A 22493-nucleotide genomic window follows, 5' to 3' on the forward strand; every position below is an offset into this window, starting at 1 on the left:
GACTGTTTTTTTTTTGTGAATGAAACGTGGCAGCCAATTGCGCACAGAGAAGACTGAATATGTTTGCTGAGGCTGAGGTTTCAGACCAACTTCTAGTGAATTGACTGAGCCTTGACATGTGCTCACATAGTGCACGGTTACACGAGTCATAGTTGGGTGGGAAGTTGTGCTGATTTCCAAACTTACCGGTTGTCCTCTGCCACCGTGTTTGCCAGCTGTACCAGGTTGACCTGGGGAACCGGGAAAACCAGGAGGACCAGGATTGCCTGAAGTGCCAGACTCGCCACGATTGCCCTGCCCAGAAAACAATTACCATTGATCAGAAGAGGAGATAAGCAATTTAAATGCTAAATTTGAGTTTGATCAAAATACGATTCGGTTCTTACCTTAGGCCCTGGAGTTCCATCTCGACCAGGAGCGCCATCAGCACCAGGGTTACCCTAAAGAAACAATGAAGGTACTTAGTATAATACAGCATAAAGCACCCCCAAAATAACCTTCACAATTAACTGTAGCAATCAAAGATTGCTCAAGGAACAGTTTATCTAAACAGCAAATTTGCAGTTGTCTAAGAACATACTAATTTGCTCGGGGAAAGAAGGCCAAGGTCTATCCAGTTTGCCTTCCACTCTTCTGGCAGTCGCATGACACGTTGTATGCCAAATTACCAAATCCTGAGGTATTACAGTACTTCCTAACAGAAAACTATCTGATTTGTTCTTTGAATGAGGTCAATGAAAGTAGATGTGCCACTCTACTGAAATTGCACTTTTGTCCTGAACCTGAGAAGATAATTGTGTTGATCGTGCAGTGTGTCTATGTGGGGCAGTGAGTCCTCTTATAGTTCAAGCAGGATTCAAACACATTTAAATCCACTTACAGTTTTTCCAGCCTCACCAGGGGGACCTCTTAGACCAGGGTGTCCGACTTGGCCAGCAGGTCCTCGCCCTCCAGATACACCAGGTTCACCTTGTTTGCCAGCTTCACCCTGAAAATAAAACAACACATTTGTAAGAGGATGGATCATTTAGAAATATAACACTATTGCTTATGATTCTCTCTGCCTTTATGATATTGTAAAGCATATATAAATACATTGTAGCATGCATTATATTTTTCTCAGGATTTTTCTATAATTTTCTCAGTTCAGGAAGGTGCTCTATTTCGAATTGGGATGTTTATATTAAATATCCATGTTTATTTATCATTCGTATTCATCTATGTCTAAATGAACAACCTAAATGAAAACAATTTACCTTACTAATTCGCTCTTTTGAGCTATGATAAGTACATTTGTGACTATGGATTCATGGCACTTTATATTGTACATATCTATATATATAATTTGAATCTTGTGCTTTTAAGTGTATTTACAGTGCAGAACAGCTATCCTATCATAAAGAGAAACATAGAATTTATGACCAAAGCTAACCTTTCGTTCAATAAAAGCAATAAAAGCAAGCTATTGAGATATCACAGATCTAACTGAATGGGTGCTGTAAGGAATAGTACACAATGAAAGTGAAATGTTTCAGGAATTATATTTCAGGATGCCCTCCCCTGTGAAACAAATCGAAGTAGATAATCTCATTGTGGTTCATGAATACATAATCATACTTAAAAGCCTGAAGATTATTACTTACAGGTAAACCGCTTCGACCTGGAGGCCCTGCACGTCCCAAACTGCCATGTAAACCTGCTATACCACGTGCCCCAGGAATACCTTGAATGCCTATTATACCAGAAGGACCCTATGAAATATGGAAAGATAGTGTATGTAGTAAGATCCCAGAAATTGTCAGTCAGAGGTATTTTTATTGTCTGGTTTTTCTACAGTCAAATCTGCGCATTACGCACATCATCTATAGATTTTAACTGAACAGGTAGTCTTCTGCCGACATCTGATAAGCTTTGTGAACTAATTCCTATCGTCATGTCATTTTCATGACTGGCTGTTGCACATTGCTCTTCTCATTCGCATTGCTCTGCGGTATTTGCCTTCTAAATACACAGATGTTACACTTTACAGTAAATCTTCTGAAATATTTTGAGGATTCTCCTGATGTAAAAGACGCTATATCAAATATCAAGAACCATTTTAGGGTAAGGACTTTACAACAATATTATTACAAGTTTACAGCAATATTGATCAATTATATAGGTATCTAAAACATATGTGTGTGAATATAGATATAGGTACACTTATATAGGTATCTTAATAATAATTTGGTCACTCAATTCACGACTGTCTGTGGGACACACCTAATAATAATCCCTCCAAAAAACAAAAACAATAATAAATTGGTAATTTTCAATTCCATGACTGTTTGTGGGACACTGCTGTGCGCAATTGGCTGCCGCGTTCGCCCACAAATTCACCTTACAGTATATTCTGTGAAGAGCTTTGGGACGTCTAGAAGACGTGAAAAGCGCTATATCAAATGTAAGGATTATTATTATTATTATATTCTGTGAAGCGCTTTGAGACATCTCAATGAAAGTGATAAGGCGCTATATCAAATGCAAGGAATATTATTAAATTTAAAAAATGAATTTAAACATTTTTGTTCCATAAATGAGATAAGTGACTCACTGGAGGTCCATCTAGACCCGGGGGTCCTATTTCCCCTGGACCACCGGCCTCACCCTTGGGACCAGCTTCTCCAGGGCTCCCAGGTAGTCCAGTGCTGCCACTTGGACCTAGAGGACCAGGTTTACCAGCTGGGCCTGGTAGACCTCGAGAGCCGGAGTTACCCTGTTCAAAAAAAGATAAAGGTAGGAGTAATGCAAAGTGCAACAGGACATTTTTTCCCCATTGGTTATTTTTCAGGGTGTTCCAACCTTTTGGCTGCTGAGGGACTGATGCCCTATTTGAGAAACGTCAGCGAACCGCATAAGCAATATGTTTGTGTTTCCCTTCCAGAAACAAATGGAGGAAGAGGGTGGGGGTGGGGGGGGGGTGGGGGGTGGGGGGAGAGCGGATGAAATTGGTTCCACCCTGGACCACCCTGGTGTCAGTAAATCATTACAGCTAGACACATTAATATTGATTCAAAAAGTCAATAGGATGTATTTTTTAAAATCAACAGCAAACAGGTCACTGGGTGATTTCTAACAGGATTAGAAATAAGAAATTTGTTAACATGGGGAGTTTTACTCCAATATACTGTCATCAGCATGACATGTTTCCTATTTGTTTACAAATAAACAGTCAGTAGACTTTACAGTGAAATCCTTTGAAGTGCTTTAAGATGATGCAATAACAACAACAACAACAACAACAAGATTCCATTTATTTAGCGCCTTTCACGTCGGGAGGACGTCCCAGATACTATATCAAATGCAAAAAATATTATTATATATTATTGAACAGTTCATTGATTGAAACTGACTTACCGGTGCCCCAGGAAGTCCACTTGCACCAACACTCCCAGGTATACCGCGTATACCCTGAAAAATATATATTTTTTAAAACGTTTCACACTAATTATGTTACTGCTTCCAACATTTTGACGGTAAGCTTTTATATTGGACAACACTTTTACTCCTTGAAATAAACGGTGTATTTTAATTATATTTATTCCACATAACAATCTGAAAAGCTGTGGCTTATTTACAAGCTCATCAGGACTATTTTCATTCTCTTGGTTCGATAGCAAAATTGCTCCAATCATTATCCCCTTTTTATCTGGCTCCTAATGGCTTGTTATTCATCAGTTTTGCTCGCTGCCTGTCTGTCCTTCTAATTTCGAATTGGTTTCATTGTCCTCTCTTTGCAAGTCACTCTGGTTTCTCTTTCACTTGTCCTTTTTACTTGTCTGCTCTGGCGTACTCTAGATTTTCTTTGATGAATACTCTCACTTTCAGTGCAGTTCGATTTCCCTATCTCGCTCCTTCTCACCTATCAAGGCATAACTGAGGTCTATGTTAAATGCAATGTTGCACAGTTCATAGAATCATAGAATTGTACCCCACAAAAAGAGGCCATTCGGCCCATTGAGTTAGTGCCGGCTATCTGAATAGAGCAATTAATGTCAATCCCACTCCCCAGCCCTTTCCCCATAATCTTGCAAACCCATGCTCCTCAAATACCCATCCACCGCGTTTTTAAAAGTAGTTATAAATATATAAATATATATATTACAATTCAGATTATATTCTCAGCAGAACACACTGGAATATGAGGAAATAATGATTATTTCAGTTGTATATAAAACTGTTTTATGAAAGATTCTTAAGCTGAAATTGTGCAGAGACATCCACAAAGCAAGTAAGTTGGAGTGATAACATTAGTACTCACAGGAGAGCCTGGCAAACCGCGATCACCTTTGGGACCGGATAAACCAGCAAGGCCCTATTCAAATGTAACACATCAGTTAATTGAGAACCTTAAAGTGTTTAATAATTTACAAATATATTAACCACATTATTGTAGAAATTACATACAAGATTGAACTCACTCTCTTTTAGAAAGCAATGGTATGTACAAATCAACCTTTGGAATTATTCATGCCTGGTCATAAGGCTGATCCCTTTGATCATCCTATCCATCCCAGTCTTAATGAGTCATCTCCTCCATTATATATACTTAGCCTCCTCTCATATCCTATTCCTACTATCATTCTTTTTAATGTTTTATTTCCCTTTTGGCCTTTACTGTCTTTCCAATTAAATATTTTCCAATTATTTCACATTAGTTCAAGTTGAGTGATCCAGCTAGCCCTTGAAGATTTGGATCTTATTCAAAGCAATTACGCAAACTCCAAAATTCACCCAGCTGTTCATGCAAGCCATTTGTCCTTTGCGCAATTATTTAAAATAAACATCACCGACAAGAAAAGAAGAACCAAGTGGACCTAATGTGTTGTACATTTTTCTTGTTCTATATCAATTACCAGTAAAAGCAATTTTACTTAGCCACATAACTTCACTATCCCAGAAAACCTTGTTTTGAAACCTCCCAGTTATTTCTTTAAGGACATTGCATGGTCTAAATCGTTTATCTTGAAGATAAACAACTATACTTTGCCCACAATGGGGTCTAATCTGGTTTGTAAATGGCGAATCCTACTTGTACTAAGATGTGTTGTGAAAAGCGCTGTATCAATATAAATGGCATTGTATTATTTTGTGTTGGAAGCGACCCACTGTAACTCCATTAAGTGTTCTGACCTCCTTGAAGCCATGTTGTGGCCAAAGGAGACTCCTGATGCTTGGCAGGAGATGGGCATCGATCGTTATTGTCATTCCAATGGGTCAGCTTCTGACATATTTGGATATGGACAAGATGTAATAGATACAACCCAATACATGAGATTTGTAACAGGAGATTGTGTTTATCTGGTATTATGTGGATAACTTTTATTGAGCAATTTGCTTACCTGTGAACCCGGCAAACCTTTTGTACCTTGAGGACCCGGGAAGCCAGAGGTACCTCTTAAACCAGGATTGCCAACTGAACCTTTAGACCCAGGTTGCCCATCCAGACCCTGGTGTGATAAAACTACAATTTAATTGTACACTTAGACAGCACAAATTTTAGAGAAATAATCTCAATAAAATTGTGAACATCTACTCACAATCTTCACTGTCAAATTTTTTTTTATTCATTTCACCTCAACTGATATGCGAGTTTGGTTACTTTTTCAATAATTATTATGAAATGGTGATTATGAAATGGTGATTTTACCATCCAGTTTCGATTTACTTTTGAACAGATTAATATATATACTCAGTTCACGAAGCTTACAGTGAGCATGTTTGAAAGTGCTGCATAGAATCTTTGGAGTCTGATACTCACTGGAGGCCCAGGAAATCCACTGGGTCCTTTGGGACCAGATTCACCTCTTTCACCCTAGAAATAAACAATATTCGTTTTTTCTCAAATGGCTAGAAAACAAATGAATTGTTTGTCTAAAGAAACATGGCATCACATAATCTAATAGACACCCTACACGACAGTAGTTTACTGAAGCTCATACTTATTAATGCAACATCTATTCATATGCACATTATTGATCATAAACTTACATTAGCTCAGAGAACAGAACTGTTTGCATATTTATATGATCACTGTCAAAAATTTATGTAAATGACAGATTTAAAATATGGAATATTTCAGGATTATTCATCTATCCACAGTACACCAGTACTATAAGCAGATTGGGGTACTTTATACCACCTCTTGCATCTGTAACTAGAATGCCCACAAAATTTTGCTCACAAAATATACAGTCAATTCACTTCATAGTATATTCTGTGAAGCGCTTTGAGATGCCTCAAAGGCGTGATAAGGCACTATATTAAATGCAAGGATTATTATTATTATTAATGCAAGACTGAGCTAAACTCTGGCAATATGCCATCTGTCATCACCTGTAGATATTGAATGAAATGACAGAATTAAGATGTACTTAAATAACACCTTAGTGAACTATTAATGAGGCGTGTGTTGAGTTTATAGGACTTTCTACTCATGATCGTTTGTCCACGGATGCAATTCTTAAACCCATAGTCGTACTTCACTCACATTAGAGCCACGGACACCAACGGGACCAGGAGGTCCAGCGGGACCAGGCTCGCCCTGGACAGGAGAAGAAAATAATCAAAGAGCAGAACAGGCAGATCATCAAAAGTAACATTAAACAGCTCACTGAACATTGTCCGACAAACAAATATCATGTCAATTACTGAAGTTTTAGTTTACACCTTTGCCCACAAAATATACAGTCAATTCACTTCACCGTATATTCTGTGAAGAGCTTTGAGATGTTTTGAAGCCGTGATAAGGCTCTATTCTAAACGCAAGGATTATTATTATTTGCTAAATTAATATAAAAATTAATTTTTCAATGCCTCCATCAATATGGCAAGGTAGTCCTATTGATCCTTAAGAGGATTTTGTTTTTGTTTTTCTATTTTGTTTACAGAAAACTGGCATGTTATTTCTTATTGAACAGCATATGATGTCTGATGTTATAAAGGAGCAATAATGTAGAATAGGCTGAATGAATATATTACCCTGTTTCCTGAAGAGCCAGGTTGACCCGGTGGACCCATGACACCTGGAAAACCCTACATCAGAACAGACAGCAATAAATGCATCAAATGGCAAAGAGCTGATAAAGTGTTATAGAGTGTTATAGAGTAGGTAAAGCCAATCTGTGTACTTACTTTGTCACCATCTTTACCAACACTGCCATCGGGACCTTTGGGACCAATATCCCCCTGTTGGAGGGAAAACATTTTAGTGAGATACATTTTAGCCTCATCTATTGCAATAAATTAAATTCTAAACTCAATAAAATCCGAGTTAAAAAAGCACACCTACTTTTTCACCTTTTGGACCTTCAGCCCCAAGTCTACCTCTCTCCCCTGGCATACCTTGAAGTCCTGGAGACCCCATTGCTCCCGATGGGCCTGGAGGTCCAAGCGCGCCCTGGGTTTAAAGAGAAAATTGCCCATGAAATAACATAGCTATATTTTCAGTCAACATAACTATAACATCTCAATTCTTACCTTGGCACCATCTGGTCCATTACTGCCAGGAGGCCCTGGTACTCCAATAGTTCCTGGAGAACCTGGAGGTCCTCGGTCACCTATAGCACCATCCTCACCCTGAGTGTAACAACATTTTCAATGTTACACAATCGTAACTTGGAAACAGATAAGAAAAGCAGCAAGGATTTTTCAACTGGACTTACTTTCAGGCCTGGTGTTCCAGCACTGCCCTTTTCACCAGTATTACCCTACACAAGGAGCAAATGAACAAAAATAATTTATGCAAGTCATAAATCCTTTGTCTGATGTTGGTGCAAAAATAAAAAATATTTGTGAAATATCTGAGGTTTGCTTATTTGATTGTAGAACGAGAATTATAATCAAAATTCTCTGGAATATTCATAGGATTATTGAGAGTACAGCAAAGGAAGCCATTTGGCTAATAGTGTTCTCGTGTAAGATTCCCCCACTGAAGCAATCTACTCTAATCTTATCCCCATGCTCTCGTCCCATTATCGTCATACTGGTGTTGCATCTCAACAAGTACCCAGTCACTAAACTTTGTGAAACTCTTTTGAGACATTTTGACAATATATTATTAATATGATGATGATTATTATGGGGTGATTATTATTATTATTATCATTATTCTCCACTGAAACTGTGAACTCTGCAGTCTGAGAAGACAAGAATCACTGACACTGGTTGACATTTTGAATTATGAATGAAATCCCTGAGTCTACAAAACCAAAAATGTTGTCAACTGTAGTGACTGTGAGACAAATCCTCATTGCCATTGGAGTAGAAATGACTGTTGGGGACAACATGAGAATTAATGGTTGGCAACTGCGTCCAAAGGAGCAAGTATTAATGGAACAGTAGAATGTTAAAATGTTACATCAAGAGGGAAAGTCAGACAACGTGAGAAGGTAATGGGAAGATCCATGGAAATCTGAAGTTTGGTGGAGTGGCATTGCAATGAAAAATAAATTGATTAAGATTATAACCATCGGTTTAGGAACGTGGTTATAACCCAGTGTCTGAAAGAGATGCAATGGTTCAAAGACCTGGCTTGCCCTAGTAGGAAGCTGCCCTCGATGCAAAGAGAAATGAAGAAAGAAGCGAGGAATTAAATTGAGCAGTAAGACTGATTTGTTATTAGCGTAGCTTCCCACTGCCTTTTCTTTGTCAGCTAGCCAGTCTTTTCTTTGACACATCACCATGCTCAAGAGTACTCAAATCAAACTGAATGTTCCATACACGTCACACTGTCTTTACACTGTCTGGAAAGCTTCAGTGAATGATCAATCAATACACCAACAAGGCTTTCCTCTCCACTTCGTGAATGGACATTTTAACCAGCAGTTAAGCACTCTGGAACACTACCCTACGTGAGGTGCACTGTATAAATGCAAGTTGTTGTTGTTTTTCTCATTGCAATGGGATTGAAAATATGATCGGGTCAGAGAACAGTTCCTGCAAGTCATGGTGACACACATTTGGTGCTCGCAGGATTCAGTGATTACAAATCCTTCACAAAATCGGCTTTGATTACTTAATTTTGACCCAAATATCTGAAATGCGCCTGCTGTGAAATGGACATGGAAATAAAATAATAGTTTATTGAATATTGACTTACTGGTTCACCAGGATTCCCATTTTTACCAGGGGGACCAACAGCACCACTTAGACCCTGTTGTGTAAAATAAATTACAGTAAAGTCAAATCCGGAAACAGACAAATGCAAATCTATACCCCTTTTAGACCTGATAATCCAGATTCTCAGAGCAATTCTTGTTCGCAAGTCGGATGACAAGCAAGTTATCAAGACTTAATTTTAAGTTCTGTTGCATGAAATATAACTCCCTCCACAGTCTCACCTCACTGTATGTCTGAGCTCCTTCATCCCTAGCGTAGCTATATGCCTGTGCTTTTGGTCGTTGCTCCCCTCACCACCCCCTTTCAGCTCCCACCCCCAGCTTGGGCAACCAACCAGCAGTGTCAAGGTCTTTGAGACATCCTTCCAAGATGAATGGCATGAATTGTATGAATGCAAACTGTATTGTACAAGATGTTACCCTACATGAAAGGTGCTATATAAATGCAAGGTGTTGTACTTTTACCTGGGAGCCGGGAGCACCTGGAAGCCCTGGCCCTCCTCTTTCACCAGGCGACCCCTAAAACAAGATGTAACACCTTATCACTGCATCCTTGGAGAAGTCAGAGCAATAATATAATTAAATTGTCAAGTTTTCAGCTACCAAAGTTTAACAAGTTTGTTTGAATACTGGCAAGACAGCAATTCCTGAGTATTGTTCGATAATGCGCATCTCTTGAGATTACGGTGCTTAAAATGCATTTTACAGTAAAATATTCTGTGAGTGAGAACCATCATAGCATTCATTAATCTTGTATCAGCTAATTCTGGGAATGGTGCTGGGTTCTCTGAAGCACCAGGAGAGAAGGAAGGATTTAAGGTGAAAGAATGCAAACAATAGCATCATTTCTTGGTTTCTGAATAAAAGGTGCAGCATTTTAATGTATATTGAAATGCTTTAAACACAACCCAATAGACTTGTTTGTTGAACAAAATACGTGAAAGTGTGTTTAAATTGAAAAACGAAATTTTGTCTGGCCATTGAGTATAGTGACTTTGATGATAATTGCTTACACTGTAATTTTCTAATTCTAACCACGTGTGGGTAAAAAATCCAGTGAGAGTTGCTTTCAGTGATACCCATTTAAGAGTCCCATTTGTGGTTGATTTCACAAGGTGCCTATATCGCACACCAGAAGTTTTCCCCAACAACAGTATAAATGACAAAGACTAAATGGCAAGAAGAATTTTAGCCCAATTTTTTAATAACCTAAACACATTAGATGTTTAAAAATAAGTATCATACTTACAGAAGTGCCAGCTGGGCCAGAAGAACCCATCTCACCTTGCTTTCCAGGCAGACCCTGTTGATGTTATTCACATGTAAGTCTTGCTATTCAAGCTATGCATCGAGTAGTAGTAATTCCTCTTTCGGCCAATGCATTCCTCCCATCCACCACCCCCCATTAATAAAATATTATTAGCTTACTTGTATACCAGGACTGCCTGGAGGACCTCTCTCACCAAACTTTCCAGGTTGACCCTTGTGTGAAAGAATAATCTCAATTTAGACATATCAAGCATTTTCAGCATTCGTGCCCAAAATATACGGTCGCCCACAAATTTGCCCACAAATATACGGTCAATTCACTTTACAGCATATTCTGTGAAGCGCTTTGAGACATCTAGAAGACCTGACCGTATATATCAAATGCAAGGATTATTATTATTATTATAAATATTAGCGATTGCACTGAAAACAGACCAAAATCACAATTATAAAGGAAGCCACATGAAACAATGCAAAATGCTACATTATCCAATATATTTGTGGAGAGATTCCACCTGGAACTAGATTTTGTTTCATTTGTGTAGCGTTTCAGAGCATCCAGAATTTTACAAATTTTTCAATTCAGTTTTAACTTTGAAGCCAATCTGCTGTAGATCTTAAAAGACAAGAAAACCAGCTTCAAAATTGATGCTGCCTTTAAGAATTTGCTAAACAGAGTAAATCGAGACTTAGGTGGAATGTCAACACCGTTGCTAATATAATCTTAATCTCTAAGAACGTCACAAACACAGAAGCATTAAAGTGAATTACACTTACATCATTACCCCTTGAACCAGGGAAACCCATAATGCCTGGGGAACCTCTTAAACCCTGTCTGCCAGGAGATCCAGGTGGTCCACGATCTCCAAAAGAACCCTGGTGAGAGAGGACGTGTTTAAGGAAATATATTTTTCTTCTGACTCAAGTAGAATTGCTTTAAGAATTGTCCAAATTCAGATAGAATCTACAATTCAATGCCATCACAAACTTTAAAACAAAACAATCTCGCAAGGTAGAATGATAGTTCAAGACGTTCCAAAAGCTAAAGATCGAGAAGGAACATATGGGCCAATTTAACACAAATACTAATGAAACAAAGAGTGATGTTTACTGAAAGGCTGCAGGTCTCTGGTGTCTTAGTTGGACATTACCTGAGGACCAGGTTTCCCATCTGCACCCAGGGCTCCAGGACTTCCTGGGCTACCCTAGAGCCAAAGGATGCACAGATAAGAGACAAAGCGTTAGTTGTGTATCAAGCTGTTAAATATATCCAACATGTATTATATACACATATAATACATTTAAAGATTACAGGAATATTTCTCTTACTCTCTGACCAGGGTTTCCAGGAACACCCAAGCGACCTGCTTCCCCCGGACTGCCTCTGGCACCAGCAGGACCTGGGAGTCCAATGGCTCCTGCAGAACCCTATTGATCGAGGGCATGGAGTTGAGTATTTTGAAGTTAGCAAAATACAGAAAAATGCTGATTATGAATTATCATTTGTAATTGATCTGAGTTTACTGAAGGTAAGAACCGATTGGCCCACCTTCTCACCAGTGCCACCAATCGGACCTGGGGCTCCACGCATACCAGCATACCCCTAGCAATAGAGACAGAAATATTATGTGATAACATTGACTTTTAATACAATTTATGATTAGAAAGTGGTATTTCATATTACTAATTATACAGAAAACAGACGTGCAATAAAACAGCTATGAAGTGATGAAGTAGACATGGAATCTAAGATAGAAATGCTTTTTTGCCCCCCTTGATCTAAAGCTGCAGTAAACTTAATAAGAATAGTAACCCTTGCATTTGATATAGCATTTTCTAGACGTCTCAAAGTGCTTCACAGATTATACTGTAAAGTGAATTGACTGTATATTTGTGGGCGAAACGTGGCAGCCAATTGCACACAGCAATGTCCCACAAACAGTCGTGGATTGAAATGACCAATTTATTATTGTTTTTTTCTTTTGAGGGATTATTATCAGGGGTTTGGAGTAAGGAAACTTGCCCAAGGTTTCACCCTGCTGGGAATCAAACCCAGGTCTCTCATGTGCGAGGTGAGAGCTCTAACCACTGAGCTACAGGACTCCACGGGTACTTTAAGTGCATTGAGATGCCCTTGTGACATGAAAAGTGCTATATAAATGTAAATTGTATTATATTGTTTAGGGTAGTACAGATTTGTAAACCATTCAAGGAAAAAGATGTAACAAATTATCATCACAGGGTTTAATATCAAAGTTTCATAACCCCAAGTTTGTGAAGACTTTTTTTTACACTTAGTTACCAGAAAGACTGAAGAATATCTAGCTGTACTTCCTTGTGGTCACTGATGCTGACGCGATGCGCTTGCTGATAAGTGTCACGAGGTGGTGTTCGAATAATACCTTTATTTACCATACCGAACACAGCCCTTTTGTTCTCTTGTGGTGTGAAATTTAAATATTTGCAAAATAAAGCACAACCCTATAGACAGGGTCACACCATCCCGTTGAAATAGCTCCCATTTAAAGCCTGCTTACACTGGATTTTGCAATGGGAAATGGGAAAAATTACTGTAAGAGACAAGGATAATCCAAGTCTCCAGCTATTCGCAAATACATTAGAATACATTAGAATACACAGCAGAGAAACAGGACATTTGGCCCAACTGGTCCATGCCAGTGGTTATGCTCCACATGAGCCTCCTCCTGCCTTTCCTCAACTGAGCCTTCAAGCACAACCTTCTATTCCTGATGATACATCTTTTCCAAGTTTTTGTTCTTTTCCATTGTTCCCCCTTACCCTTTTGCCAGAAGGACCAGGTTCACCAGGAGACCCTCTTTCACCTGAGGGGCCACTTTTGCCTTCCCCTCCATCAGGGCCAGGAGCACCTGGGCTTCCCTGTGAGCCCTGAGAAGAAAAAATATACGTTTCTGAATCAGAGACTTGTGTGTACCTTGGCTGCTTTGTGGATTAGACGGAGAGCAAGTATAATGCACATTCATCATTCATCCCAGTATTAAGAGACACAAGGTTGTTGACCCATTATGTAAACTAGAACCAGAACTCAAACTGAGTTCAACACCAGTTCAAGTCTTTCCAAACACAAATGCTCCATATCTCTACATCGATAATCACAGTAAGTTGAGATCTAATTCACATTGCTGTACTGACCTGGAAATATTTGCGGCTGATGTTAAATTGAGGAGCGCAACATTCTCAAGAAAAGGAGAGAGAACACTGAGGCATTTGCTTTCTTGGAATAAAATGGAGATACAAAACAAGACAGCTTACATCATCACCCTTGGGACCAGGATCACCTTTAGCTCCAGTCTTCCCTGCTTCGCCCTAAGAAAAGAGAAACTATTTCAGCTGAAGATACTTTGAGTCCCTCTGAACAGCACGGAGCTTAACTGCAATACCATAGGCACATTTAGCAATGAGGCACTGATGGAAAAAAACGACAGTGAGAAAGTGAAAGAAACTGTAACAAAACAATCTTACAGGTTTCCCTTGAGCGCCAGGAGCACCATTAGTCCCCATTGGACCTGCAGGACCTGTGGGACCAATGGGACCCGGCCCACCACTGGCACCAGGTCTACCAGCAGAACCCTGAAGCAAGACAATAAAACAGAAGTAATTAACTGGTAAGGTTTACAGTCAAAATCATAGAATGATAGTGTCCCCCCACCCTCTCCTCCTGGCTCGGGGTCAGACTCCGCCACTGTCAAGCATTGCGGGATGCTGCCCTGCGGAAAGGCCCTATATAAATTCAAGTTGTTGTAATAAATGTATTTAAGAGAAAATTGTTTTGTTATATATCTGAGGGAGAAGGGAAGCGAGAGATATAGGGACGGGGAATAATATAGGGTTGGAGGACAGAAGAGGTGGAGATTAATATGAAGTTTAAAACACTGGCATGAACAAGTTGGAATTGTTTCTGTACCATAACATTCTGTATAACTTGTTTTGCATTGGTTTAAGGATGTTCTTAAATGCATTGAAAGGACTGAAGAAGGACAATATCAAACTCCACAGGGGATTTTAATTGGCTGGCCCTAAAAGTTTATAACATTTTCTAAAAAATTTCTCAAAAAAAAATGGTTTAATCGGTGACAAAAGCAGAGGACATCGGTGACATATGGATAGAATCCTCATTAATATCGATTGATATTTCACCATAATGTATATGTAGCACACTCTTACTGTAGTTAATTTTGCATTTGTTGTATTCTGTGAAGTGCTTTGAGAGGTATCGAAGATGTGATAAGGCGCTATATCAAATGCGAGGATTATTATTATTTTTACTAACCGCAAAACCCTGGGATCCGGGTGATCCATCTTTTCCAGGATTACCCTAAATACAATGAAAAGGAAAACCTCAGGTGTAATGTTCCAAATGTGAATATCACACATTGACGGCTTTGAAAAGCAGATATTCGACATTTAAACAAGGGAGCTAGTCACGTACAGGTGTGCCTGGATTTCCAGCATTCCCCTGAGGACCTGGTCTCCCTCTTGTTCCTGGAAGACCATTTGATCCACGAGTGCCTGGTGCACCAGCTTCACCCTGTCAGATAGGTTAATAAACCAGAAAGATATCAATTAATAAGAGATCAGCGTCAACTTATCCATTTAAATCTGACAGATGCACCAGTCCATGAACCATTTCAATATTAGGAGGTTGTCTTCTTAAGAAAATCCTACATCGAGTTGATAATTTTCTAAGGTCCATTGTATGAAACAAAAGTATTTCGCAAACGTGTGGGGAATTGCTAATGGAACTATATCTCTCTCAAGACTGTTATAAATGGCATTTATGTGCAAAGAATAGTTTCAAGGTGAACTTATATCTATTGGAGGTAAATAGTTTCTATGTTATATCTCTGACTAATACTGTGCTGCATTAAACCATGCTCCACTCTGGATTCAATCAGATAGACACTAGAATACAGTGGATGAGGAAGAGTCAATGCTATTCCAAGATAATAGAGAAATATAATATTATTTCCTAATCCAGCTGCAAATATTCCAGGAAACCGGAGGCACTGCCTGAGAGGAAGAGATGTTCATGATGTCTCTATGACACAAAAGTCAGCCATCTTTGTAGTTTAAAGCAATAAAAACAATGTGTAACAAAAGGAATTAATGATCCTTGATCTGAAGAATATTTTAAAAAAAACAACGAATACTGATTTTCCACAGATTAGTAAATTTAAACATATTGTGGTATTACATTATTACAGAACTGCTTTGTGCCAACCTTACCTTAGTACCTTGACGGCCTGGAAAACCAGGAGATCCTGGGGAACCAGCAAGTCCCTAAATAAACAGAAAGAACTTGATACAGCAAATAGGAATGATAAATAACAGAATCATAAAGGCAGAAGTATAGGCTCATGTGCACAACACGTAGGAACAAGCCTTGAAATTCACTTACACGCTGACCATCTTTGCCAGGTTTACCATCACTACCCCGGGAACCCTGAAAAGAACAAAACAGACAAATACTTCAAGATTAGTTACTTTGGGAAATGCAGGATCAAGTCAAACCAAATGAAATGCAACCATTGGAGATAAACAATGAATACTGTTTAATTAATTTAGTATTAAACCCAGTGCTATTGTCAAATATGCCTTTGGGACAACATTGGTAGTTCTTATAAGAATGCACAGAAAGCCTGCTTCAAAAAAGCCTGCTGTATTAAATTCTGGATGGTTTGAAATGCTAAGAAAATCTATACAAAGTTTGTCTTTTCCAGTTGATTTGTACCAAATTGTGGGTCATTTGTACTCTGGGCTGCATCTATTCATTGAGTTGAGACAACTCAACCCTTTTTCACCTACTGCTCTTATAGCCAGCAGAGAGATGAGGCTGCAACTCATTAGGATTGGTTTCAAACATAGATTCTTGAGAGCAATGCGAGGGAATAATCTGTCTCATCACACTCATTTGTCCTCTTTTATTTCATCACACCTTTTCTAATTCATATTGATGTGGGTTTGTTCTATGCTGTCTGTGGCAGTGGCTGGAAGCAATATTTTAGTATAAAGGGAGCACACTACATTCAATGTCAAAGTGATCTTACTTACAGACAGGCCAGAAGATCCAGGATATCCTCTCTCACCACGTAAACCACGAGATCCCTAAAGGGCAGGTGATTGAGAGCAAGGTTATCTTTATCTTTTCCATAGAATGAGAATTAATTAAAACACTGCTTTCTCTATAAAACACCTTAAATAAGCTTGGCTCAGTTGGTATAACTACAGCCATTGAGAAGAGCCCTGAGCTCAAGACATTAAGCTCACAATCTAGACTGATGTTCCAAGCAGTGCTGCATGAGCACGATATTGTCAGAGATACTGTCCTTCAAATGAGATGTTAAACCAAGGTTTTTTTTCCTGATGTACTGGCTATCAATCCTCTAAATAAAATTGATTATTTAGTTCATGGCTGTGCGAGAAATATTGTTGTATGCAAATTGCCACGTGTCTACAACATACAGTCACTCCATTTGACAATAAAATCCTGTGAAGTACTTTGGGGATGAAAATCTTATATCAAATACAACAATTTTTTTCTATACTAATATAGACTGCTTGTATTTTGGTGAGCAGAGTTTATTTTAATAAAGATACCACTATTTTAAATATTTTTCAATGAATTTAATCTTTTTTTGTTTTCAAATTAACCATTTGTGTTAATAAGGTTTACCATTTAAAATGGGATCTACTTAATGGGGAAACATGTTCAATTTATTTCTATAGCTTCATTTTGAAACTACAATTCTTAGTCCTTATGCATTATATAATGCAGATATCATATGCAAGAGGAGACACAGACCTTGACCAGTGTCTGTAGTCCCAACACTCTGAGTCAGTCAAAGCTACAGTTGTGTTGGGATTCAGCAGGGCTCAGTGGGTTTGTTTGGCAGTGGAGGATTTAGAAAAAAGCCAACAAATCTTCCTTTCTGTTTTTAGCAGCAATTAAGGATAAAAAACAAGCTGTTTACCATTGCACCAGGCTGACCATTGCTTCCAGGAATACCAGGTTCCCCCTGTTTAAAATGAGAATAACTTTTTTTAAGAATAACAGACATGTAACTCCATTGGTCCAAAATATGACTTCATGCGAAATGTATGCATTTTTGGCAACATAAACAAAACGTCATTTACCTTTTCACCGGGAGCCCCAGTCACACCTTTAGCCCCATCAAGTCCATTGAATCCCTATCAGAAACCCAGGGAATTAGTCTTGGGTCAGAAATATGAGTTACATTTAAAGCACATAACCATTGCAGTAATCCTGGTCAACAATCCCTCAGGTAATACTGGTTATTCACTTTGTGGCTGCTCATGAGAGATTGCTGTGAATGTTGCAGGGAGGCGCTGTGAAACATCCTCCCAACGTGATAAAGCATTATATCAAACACAAGTTATTTTCATTATTGTTATTATAATAATCCTTTATATAAATATAAAAGCAGTTAAACATCGAACAGATAATTGTGGCATATTTTAACATGTTGTCTTAAATAATGTAATAAAAGTTTGAACAGACACTTACTCTGTGACCTTTCATGCCAGGCCTGCCAGGCATTCCTGATTGACCAGAATTTCCCTTGAAAAATGAAACACGGTAACATTAATATTTCACATTTATAGAAGACGGTGAAATGTATGTTCGTACAGTGATCGGATTGACTGATCATTTTAACATCACTCACTGGAAGTCCCGGAGATCCACGTTCACCCATTCTCCCTTCTCTGCCGGGTGCACCCTAATTTGAAACAAAGTAAAATAGTTCCATTTAAAAAGGTATAAAATATTATTGTCATAATTGGCAAGTGAGTGAACAACGGATGCTGGACTATTAACTTAAAGAAGAAATGGAAAGGTTTTCAGGATGAAGTGTTTTACCACATTATTAAGCGGCTTTGCCTACCATCAATCACTGAATGCATTTTTTAATTCTACCTGGAGTTTTCCGGGTACACAAATAATGCATTATTTACAGCGCAAATAAATAAATTTTGATGATCAAACAGCCAAAGCACGATGCTGAATAACAAATTCACAATTGGCTTTCATAAACCCTTCAAAATTACTCAAAATGCTTTAATGTTACAGACGAGACTGAAATAACAGTGATCTTAAAAATTAAGAGCAAACACAATACTTACATCTTTGCCTTGTGTTCCAGGAGGGCCCAAGGGACCAGAAGGACCCTGAAACATACATGTACAGTACATTGTTTCTAGTAATACATTGACCTTCCTGGTAATCTGCTCCATGTTTGTACCTCAATGGTGATCAAGCTACAGCACTGGTAAAGAACGAATGAAGAGCTGAAACAAACAATGTTTCAAATAAAGATCACCGTTTTCTTCCTTAGATTAACCACTTTACTGATCAGAAATGGTCGTGACCAGTTGATAAGTTTGTCAGACTTGTTCTGTTACTGCAGGCCAATCGGAGATTGGTTACAAATCCTTGAACAGAACCTGAAGTCTATGTAGATCCATCCACCCAGTCTTACCTGGTAAAACCATTTTGCTATTAAAATGGAAGATTCCTCAGAATTGTGGAATATTCTAAAATTCTGTCCAAATGTGGAAGCAGACCTTTATTAGAAATGTGAAAACCTAGCTTCTAAATGAAGACCGATTCAAAACATTTCCACAATTCTTTCTTAAATTTGAAGGCAAAATGGTCTCACAATATAAGATTAGATGGAATTTGGGGTATAATGTGCATTAAAAAACTTGGCCTTGAATGTTAGCCGAAAATCATCATTGGTGGCAAACAGCATTGAATTCGAGATCAAAAGTAAAGCTCACGTAAATAAAATATAATGCTGTTCCAGTATGCCATAATAAATCTGTACTCAAGACAAGATACGTTTGATTGTGTGGCCAAGGTAGAATTGTAATGTCAATGGCACTGTTAAATCCTGTTACTCATATATATGTCCTATCATAACTCATTTTCCAGTTGCCTCTTCAAATGGAATCACAGAAAGTTACAGCACAGGAGGAGAGCATTCATCTCATCAAAACTGCACCTGTTCATTTAATTCCCCTGTCCTGCTTTATCCCCATACTTCTAATCTCTATCCTTCATAAGCCCTTCTACTTCCCTTTGAAACCCACAATGGACTCTGCCTCTACTGTCTTACTTGGCAGGACATTCCACATCCTGACAGCTCTCTGAGTTACCTTTGAATATTGGGTTGTATTGTCTGTAGATCTCCGTTAAGGTACTCACCATGGAACCAGGTGATCCGGTCTCACCAGCTGGGCCTTGGTAACCACGAGGGCCCTGAATTAGTCAAACCATGAAAGGTTTTATTCAGTTGAATGAAAATGGGTTTGTGCAAGAGAACTTGTCGTTCTTGCCTTCCCCCCCCACTTTAAACACTTGAACAATACCCTTAATAACAGCAGTAGTTTTAACATAAAATTAGGAAAACTAACATATCAATGCAAAATTCTGTAAAAATGTGCTTAGGTTTTAATAATATGAAGTAGCGCAAAAAGCAGGGAGCTGCCAAAATCATTGGCAAAAAAAAGATTGATGTCTCACAAATTTGACCTTACAATTGCTGATGGCATGTGAAGAGCTGGATACTGCCTTATCAAAGAGAGTTTTCAGAGTTTCCAAAAGCCTACTGTTTGCTCCAGTAACTGTGGTCAGTAACAAGAACAACAACTTGCATTTATATAGTGCCCCTCACGCAGGGAAGAATCCTAGAGCACTTGTAAATGATAGCTCACTCGGACTTTGCACTGTACTACGGCCAAAGCTATATGTGGTTGAGGTGAGAGAAATTTTCACAGGCAGGAAAAGTGGAACAGTGAGTGAAGCTTTCCTCCTGACATTCTTGCACAGTTCTTGAACAGATGTAGAGTGTTTGGACGCAAGCACCTCCCCCATTCGCATAAGGGTGGAGGCCTGTGTTAAGTAGCTGCTGCTCCACCCATGTTCCCATGATGTTCTTATGCCACATCTTCCTAATGTTATAGTGCACTGGTTACTTGATATATGGCCCAGGATACCATCCCACCTTTCTCCTTTTTATCTGTAAACCTCAGTAGATTTGCTGCTTTATGGTGCATCCAACAAATTAGATTCAGTAATGTTCTCTCTCCTTTTCTTTCTCTTGGATACCACTTGGAGGCAGGGCTATCCCAGAGTTCATAAAGCAAGTGAAATACCCCATTAAAATACTGAAGAGAGCTACACGTCTTGTAAGCTTTCTCATGTATTGGGTATTGCAGAATATTTCGATGCTGGTAGGACGCAACTCAAGTTAAGGTGAATGTAATGGAAGTCTCAACTCCAATGTCTATGGTCAAAAACTCTAAAATAAAAGGAGTTTGGACTCCTTAATCCAGGGGCTACGTACATAGGCACAAGTTACATTATATTTCTCACTATTGTCTTTAGCTTTTAGAAGACTTCAAGATCCACTCATTGACTTTGACAGCCACCTTGGAGAGAGAGAGAGAGAGAGAGAGAGAGAAAAGCAACCAGAAAACATGAGCCGATACTTACAGCTAGTCCCGGTGGCCCAGACAAACCTCTCAGTCCACGAGGGCCCTAAAGTAAGTTGAATAATTTGACAAGATAATGGGAAATTCAGAAATCAAAAATAACAAAAATTACTTAGAGCTGAACACAAACACTGAAAAAAGGGACGAAAAGAGGAAAAATAACATTTTACCGGTTGCCCGGGGTGACTGGCCATAGAGCCATAGCCATAGCCATAGCCAGAATCTTTGTAGCCATATCTTGGGTTGGAATCATAATTGAATGATGGATGAGGATATTCATTCTGCAGAAAGAATATTTAGCCTTTAAATGCTTGAATTACCTGAAATTCACGACATTGCTCAGACACACGGGTGATATAAAGGAGCAAAATTGCAACACTGGTTCTTGAACAGGTTAAGATATTTCATTAGCATTTACTGTGCATTTTTGTCTCAACATAATCTCTTCTGTTAAAGTGAAAGTAATCGATTCATAGTTGCCACGATAATATTTTACTTAGCATAATGTCCTTAATATACTTCTGTGTGTGTGTGTGTGGAGGTTTTTTTTTATCCGCACAGTTCGAGATATTACCACTTGTGGCCTCTCGGTGACAGTACAATCTGCAACGTCTCAGTCATTCTCGCACTGCTTGAACCCAGCATAAATCTGTGCACTGCGATTGTGGATTTGTAATGCATTCTGGAACCATTCGAGCAAAACGTAAATGGTTTTAAGTGCGTTAGTGAAACAGCAAACCATTCCATTTAAAAAGCAATTCCCTAGATTAAATGTAACTATAAATTGACAGAGTTCTTTCAAATTGAAAGGAAAGCAACCATGGATCTTACTCAATACAGGAGTGCATTTCTATAGCCTCTTAGTGAGATTTCTTTCATAAATCTTATTCGTAATAAATACTTGTGCTGCATTGTTAGATGTAATGCTAAAACCTGTTAGCTACCCAAGTAACAAAAGTTGTCGAAAAGCCACGGCAATAAGACTGAATTTATGGCAGTGTTTCACAGATCGCACAAAATAGGCAGCAGTGTTACGGGTCTCTACTCAGGTGAAAGATCTGCACTATTGCCTTTCCAGCAAACTCTGCTCTGACCGCATGGGTCAGGTTGAAAATACATGAACCTGAGCGTGGTCATTTCCAATGTGAAATGGTCAACTTACCAAATCGTTTCCACCAGCAGGTGGGCCAGGTGGGCCTGGAGGACCAGGGGAACCATCCCTCCCGGGAGGACCAGGCGGACCCTATAACATGAAATGACATTTGATGAGCAGTTATAACCAGCCTGCGATTACAGAACATCATGATGTTTGATACATTGTATTCCGCAATAATGATTCCACCAGAACCACTTCAGGTTAATACCTGGATCGTACTGATTCCTGCCAATGAAGATTGCATCCACAATAGACCAGGTCTATCAAATGTATGCTTCATTTTCTTCATCCTCATAAATCGCAGAGATATACGAAGTTTGAGAATGTAATAATCAGTATAGGAGTTTATGCTCCTC

The 22493-nt window shown here is 38.8% G+C and overlaps 1 protein-coding gene and 1 long non-coding RNA gene across 2 annotated transcripts in view; both read right to left on the minus strand.

Moving 5' to 3' along the window:
- Positions 1–22493, minus strand: part of LOC103176589 — a gene marked incomplete at its 5' end in the record, with an annotated part of 108320 nt that overhangs the window by 79827 nt on the left and 6000 nt on the right. Inside the window, 33 exons of the mRNA XM_042336242.1 lie at positions 187–294; positions 387–440; positions 881–988; positions 1644–1751; positions 2594–2755; positions 3397–3450; positions 4301–4354; positions 5382–5489; positions 5801–5854; positions 6530–6583; positions 7021–7074; positions 7174–7227; positions 7331–7438; positions 7519–7617; positions 7704–7748; positions 9140–9193; positions 9624–9677; positions 10587–10640; positions 11205–11303; positions 11579–11632; positions 11757–11855; positions 11985–12030; positions 12730–12908; positions 13227–13334; positions 13719–13772; positions 13929–14036; positions 14737–14781; positions 14896–14994; positions 15693–15746; positions 15865–15909; positions 16518–16571; positions 17438–17482; positions 22162–22224. Coding sequence (XP_042192176.1) covers positions 187–294; positions 387–440; positions 881–988; positions 1644–1751; positions 2594–2755; positions 3397–3450; positions 4301–4354; positions 5382–5489; positions 5801–5854; positions 6530–6583; positions 7021–7074; positions 7174–7227; positions 7331–7438; positions 7519–7617; positions 7704–7748; positions 9140–9193; positions 9624–9677; positions 10587–10640; positions 11205–11303; positions 11579–11632; positions 11757–11855; positions 11985–12030; positions 12730–12908; positions 13227–13334; positions 13719–13772; positions 13929–14036; positions 14737–14781; positions 14896–14994; positions 15693–15746; positions 15865–15909; positions 16518–16571; positions 17438–17482; positions 22162–22224 — 2538 coding nt within the window. The remainder of the gene's footprint in view (positions 1–186; positions 295–386; positions 441–880; positions 989–1643; positions 1752–2593; positions 2756–3396; positions 3451–4300; positions 4355–5381; positions 5490–5800; positions 5855–6529; positions 6584–7020; positions 7075–7173; positions 7228–7330; positions 7439–7518; positions 7618–7703; positions 7749–9139; positions 9194–9623; positions 9678–10586; positions 10641–11204; positions 11304–11578; positions 11633–11756; positions 11856–11984; positions 12031–12729; positions 12909–13226; positions 13335–13718; positions 13773–13928; positions 14037–14736; positions 14782–14895; positions 14995–15692; positions 15747–15864; positions 15910–16517; positions 16572–17437; positions 17483–22161; positions 22225–22493) is intronic.
- On the minus strand, positions 18182–19731 carry LOC121849383. Its single transcript, XR_006085205.1, has 3 exons — positions 19693–19731; positions 18609–18653; positions 18182–18205 (listed from the first exon to the last, which is right to left on the minus strand). It is a non-coding gene; the product is annotated as an uncharacterized LOC121849383 (long non-coding RNA).

The sequence above is a fragment of the Callorhinchus milii genome, unplaced genomic scaffold, assembly GCF_018977255.1.
Source record: "Callorhinchus milii isolate IMCB2004 unplaced genomic scaffold, IMCB_Cmil_1.0 Scaffold6, whole genome shotgun sequence".
NCBI lineage: Eukaryota > Metazoa > Chordata > Chondrichthyes > Chimaeriformes > Callorhinchidae > Callorhinchus > Callorhinchus milii.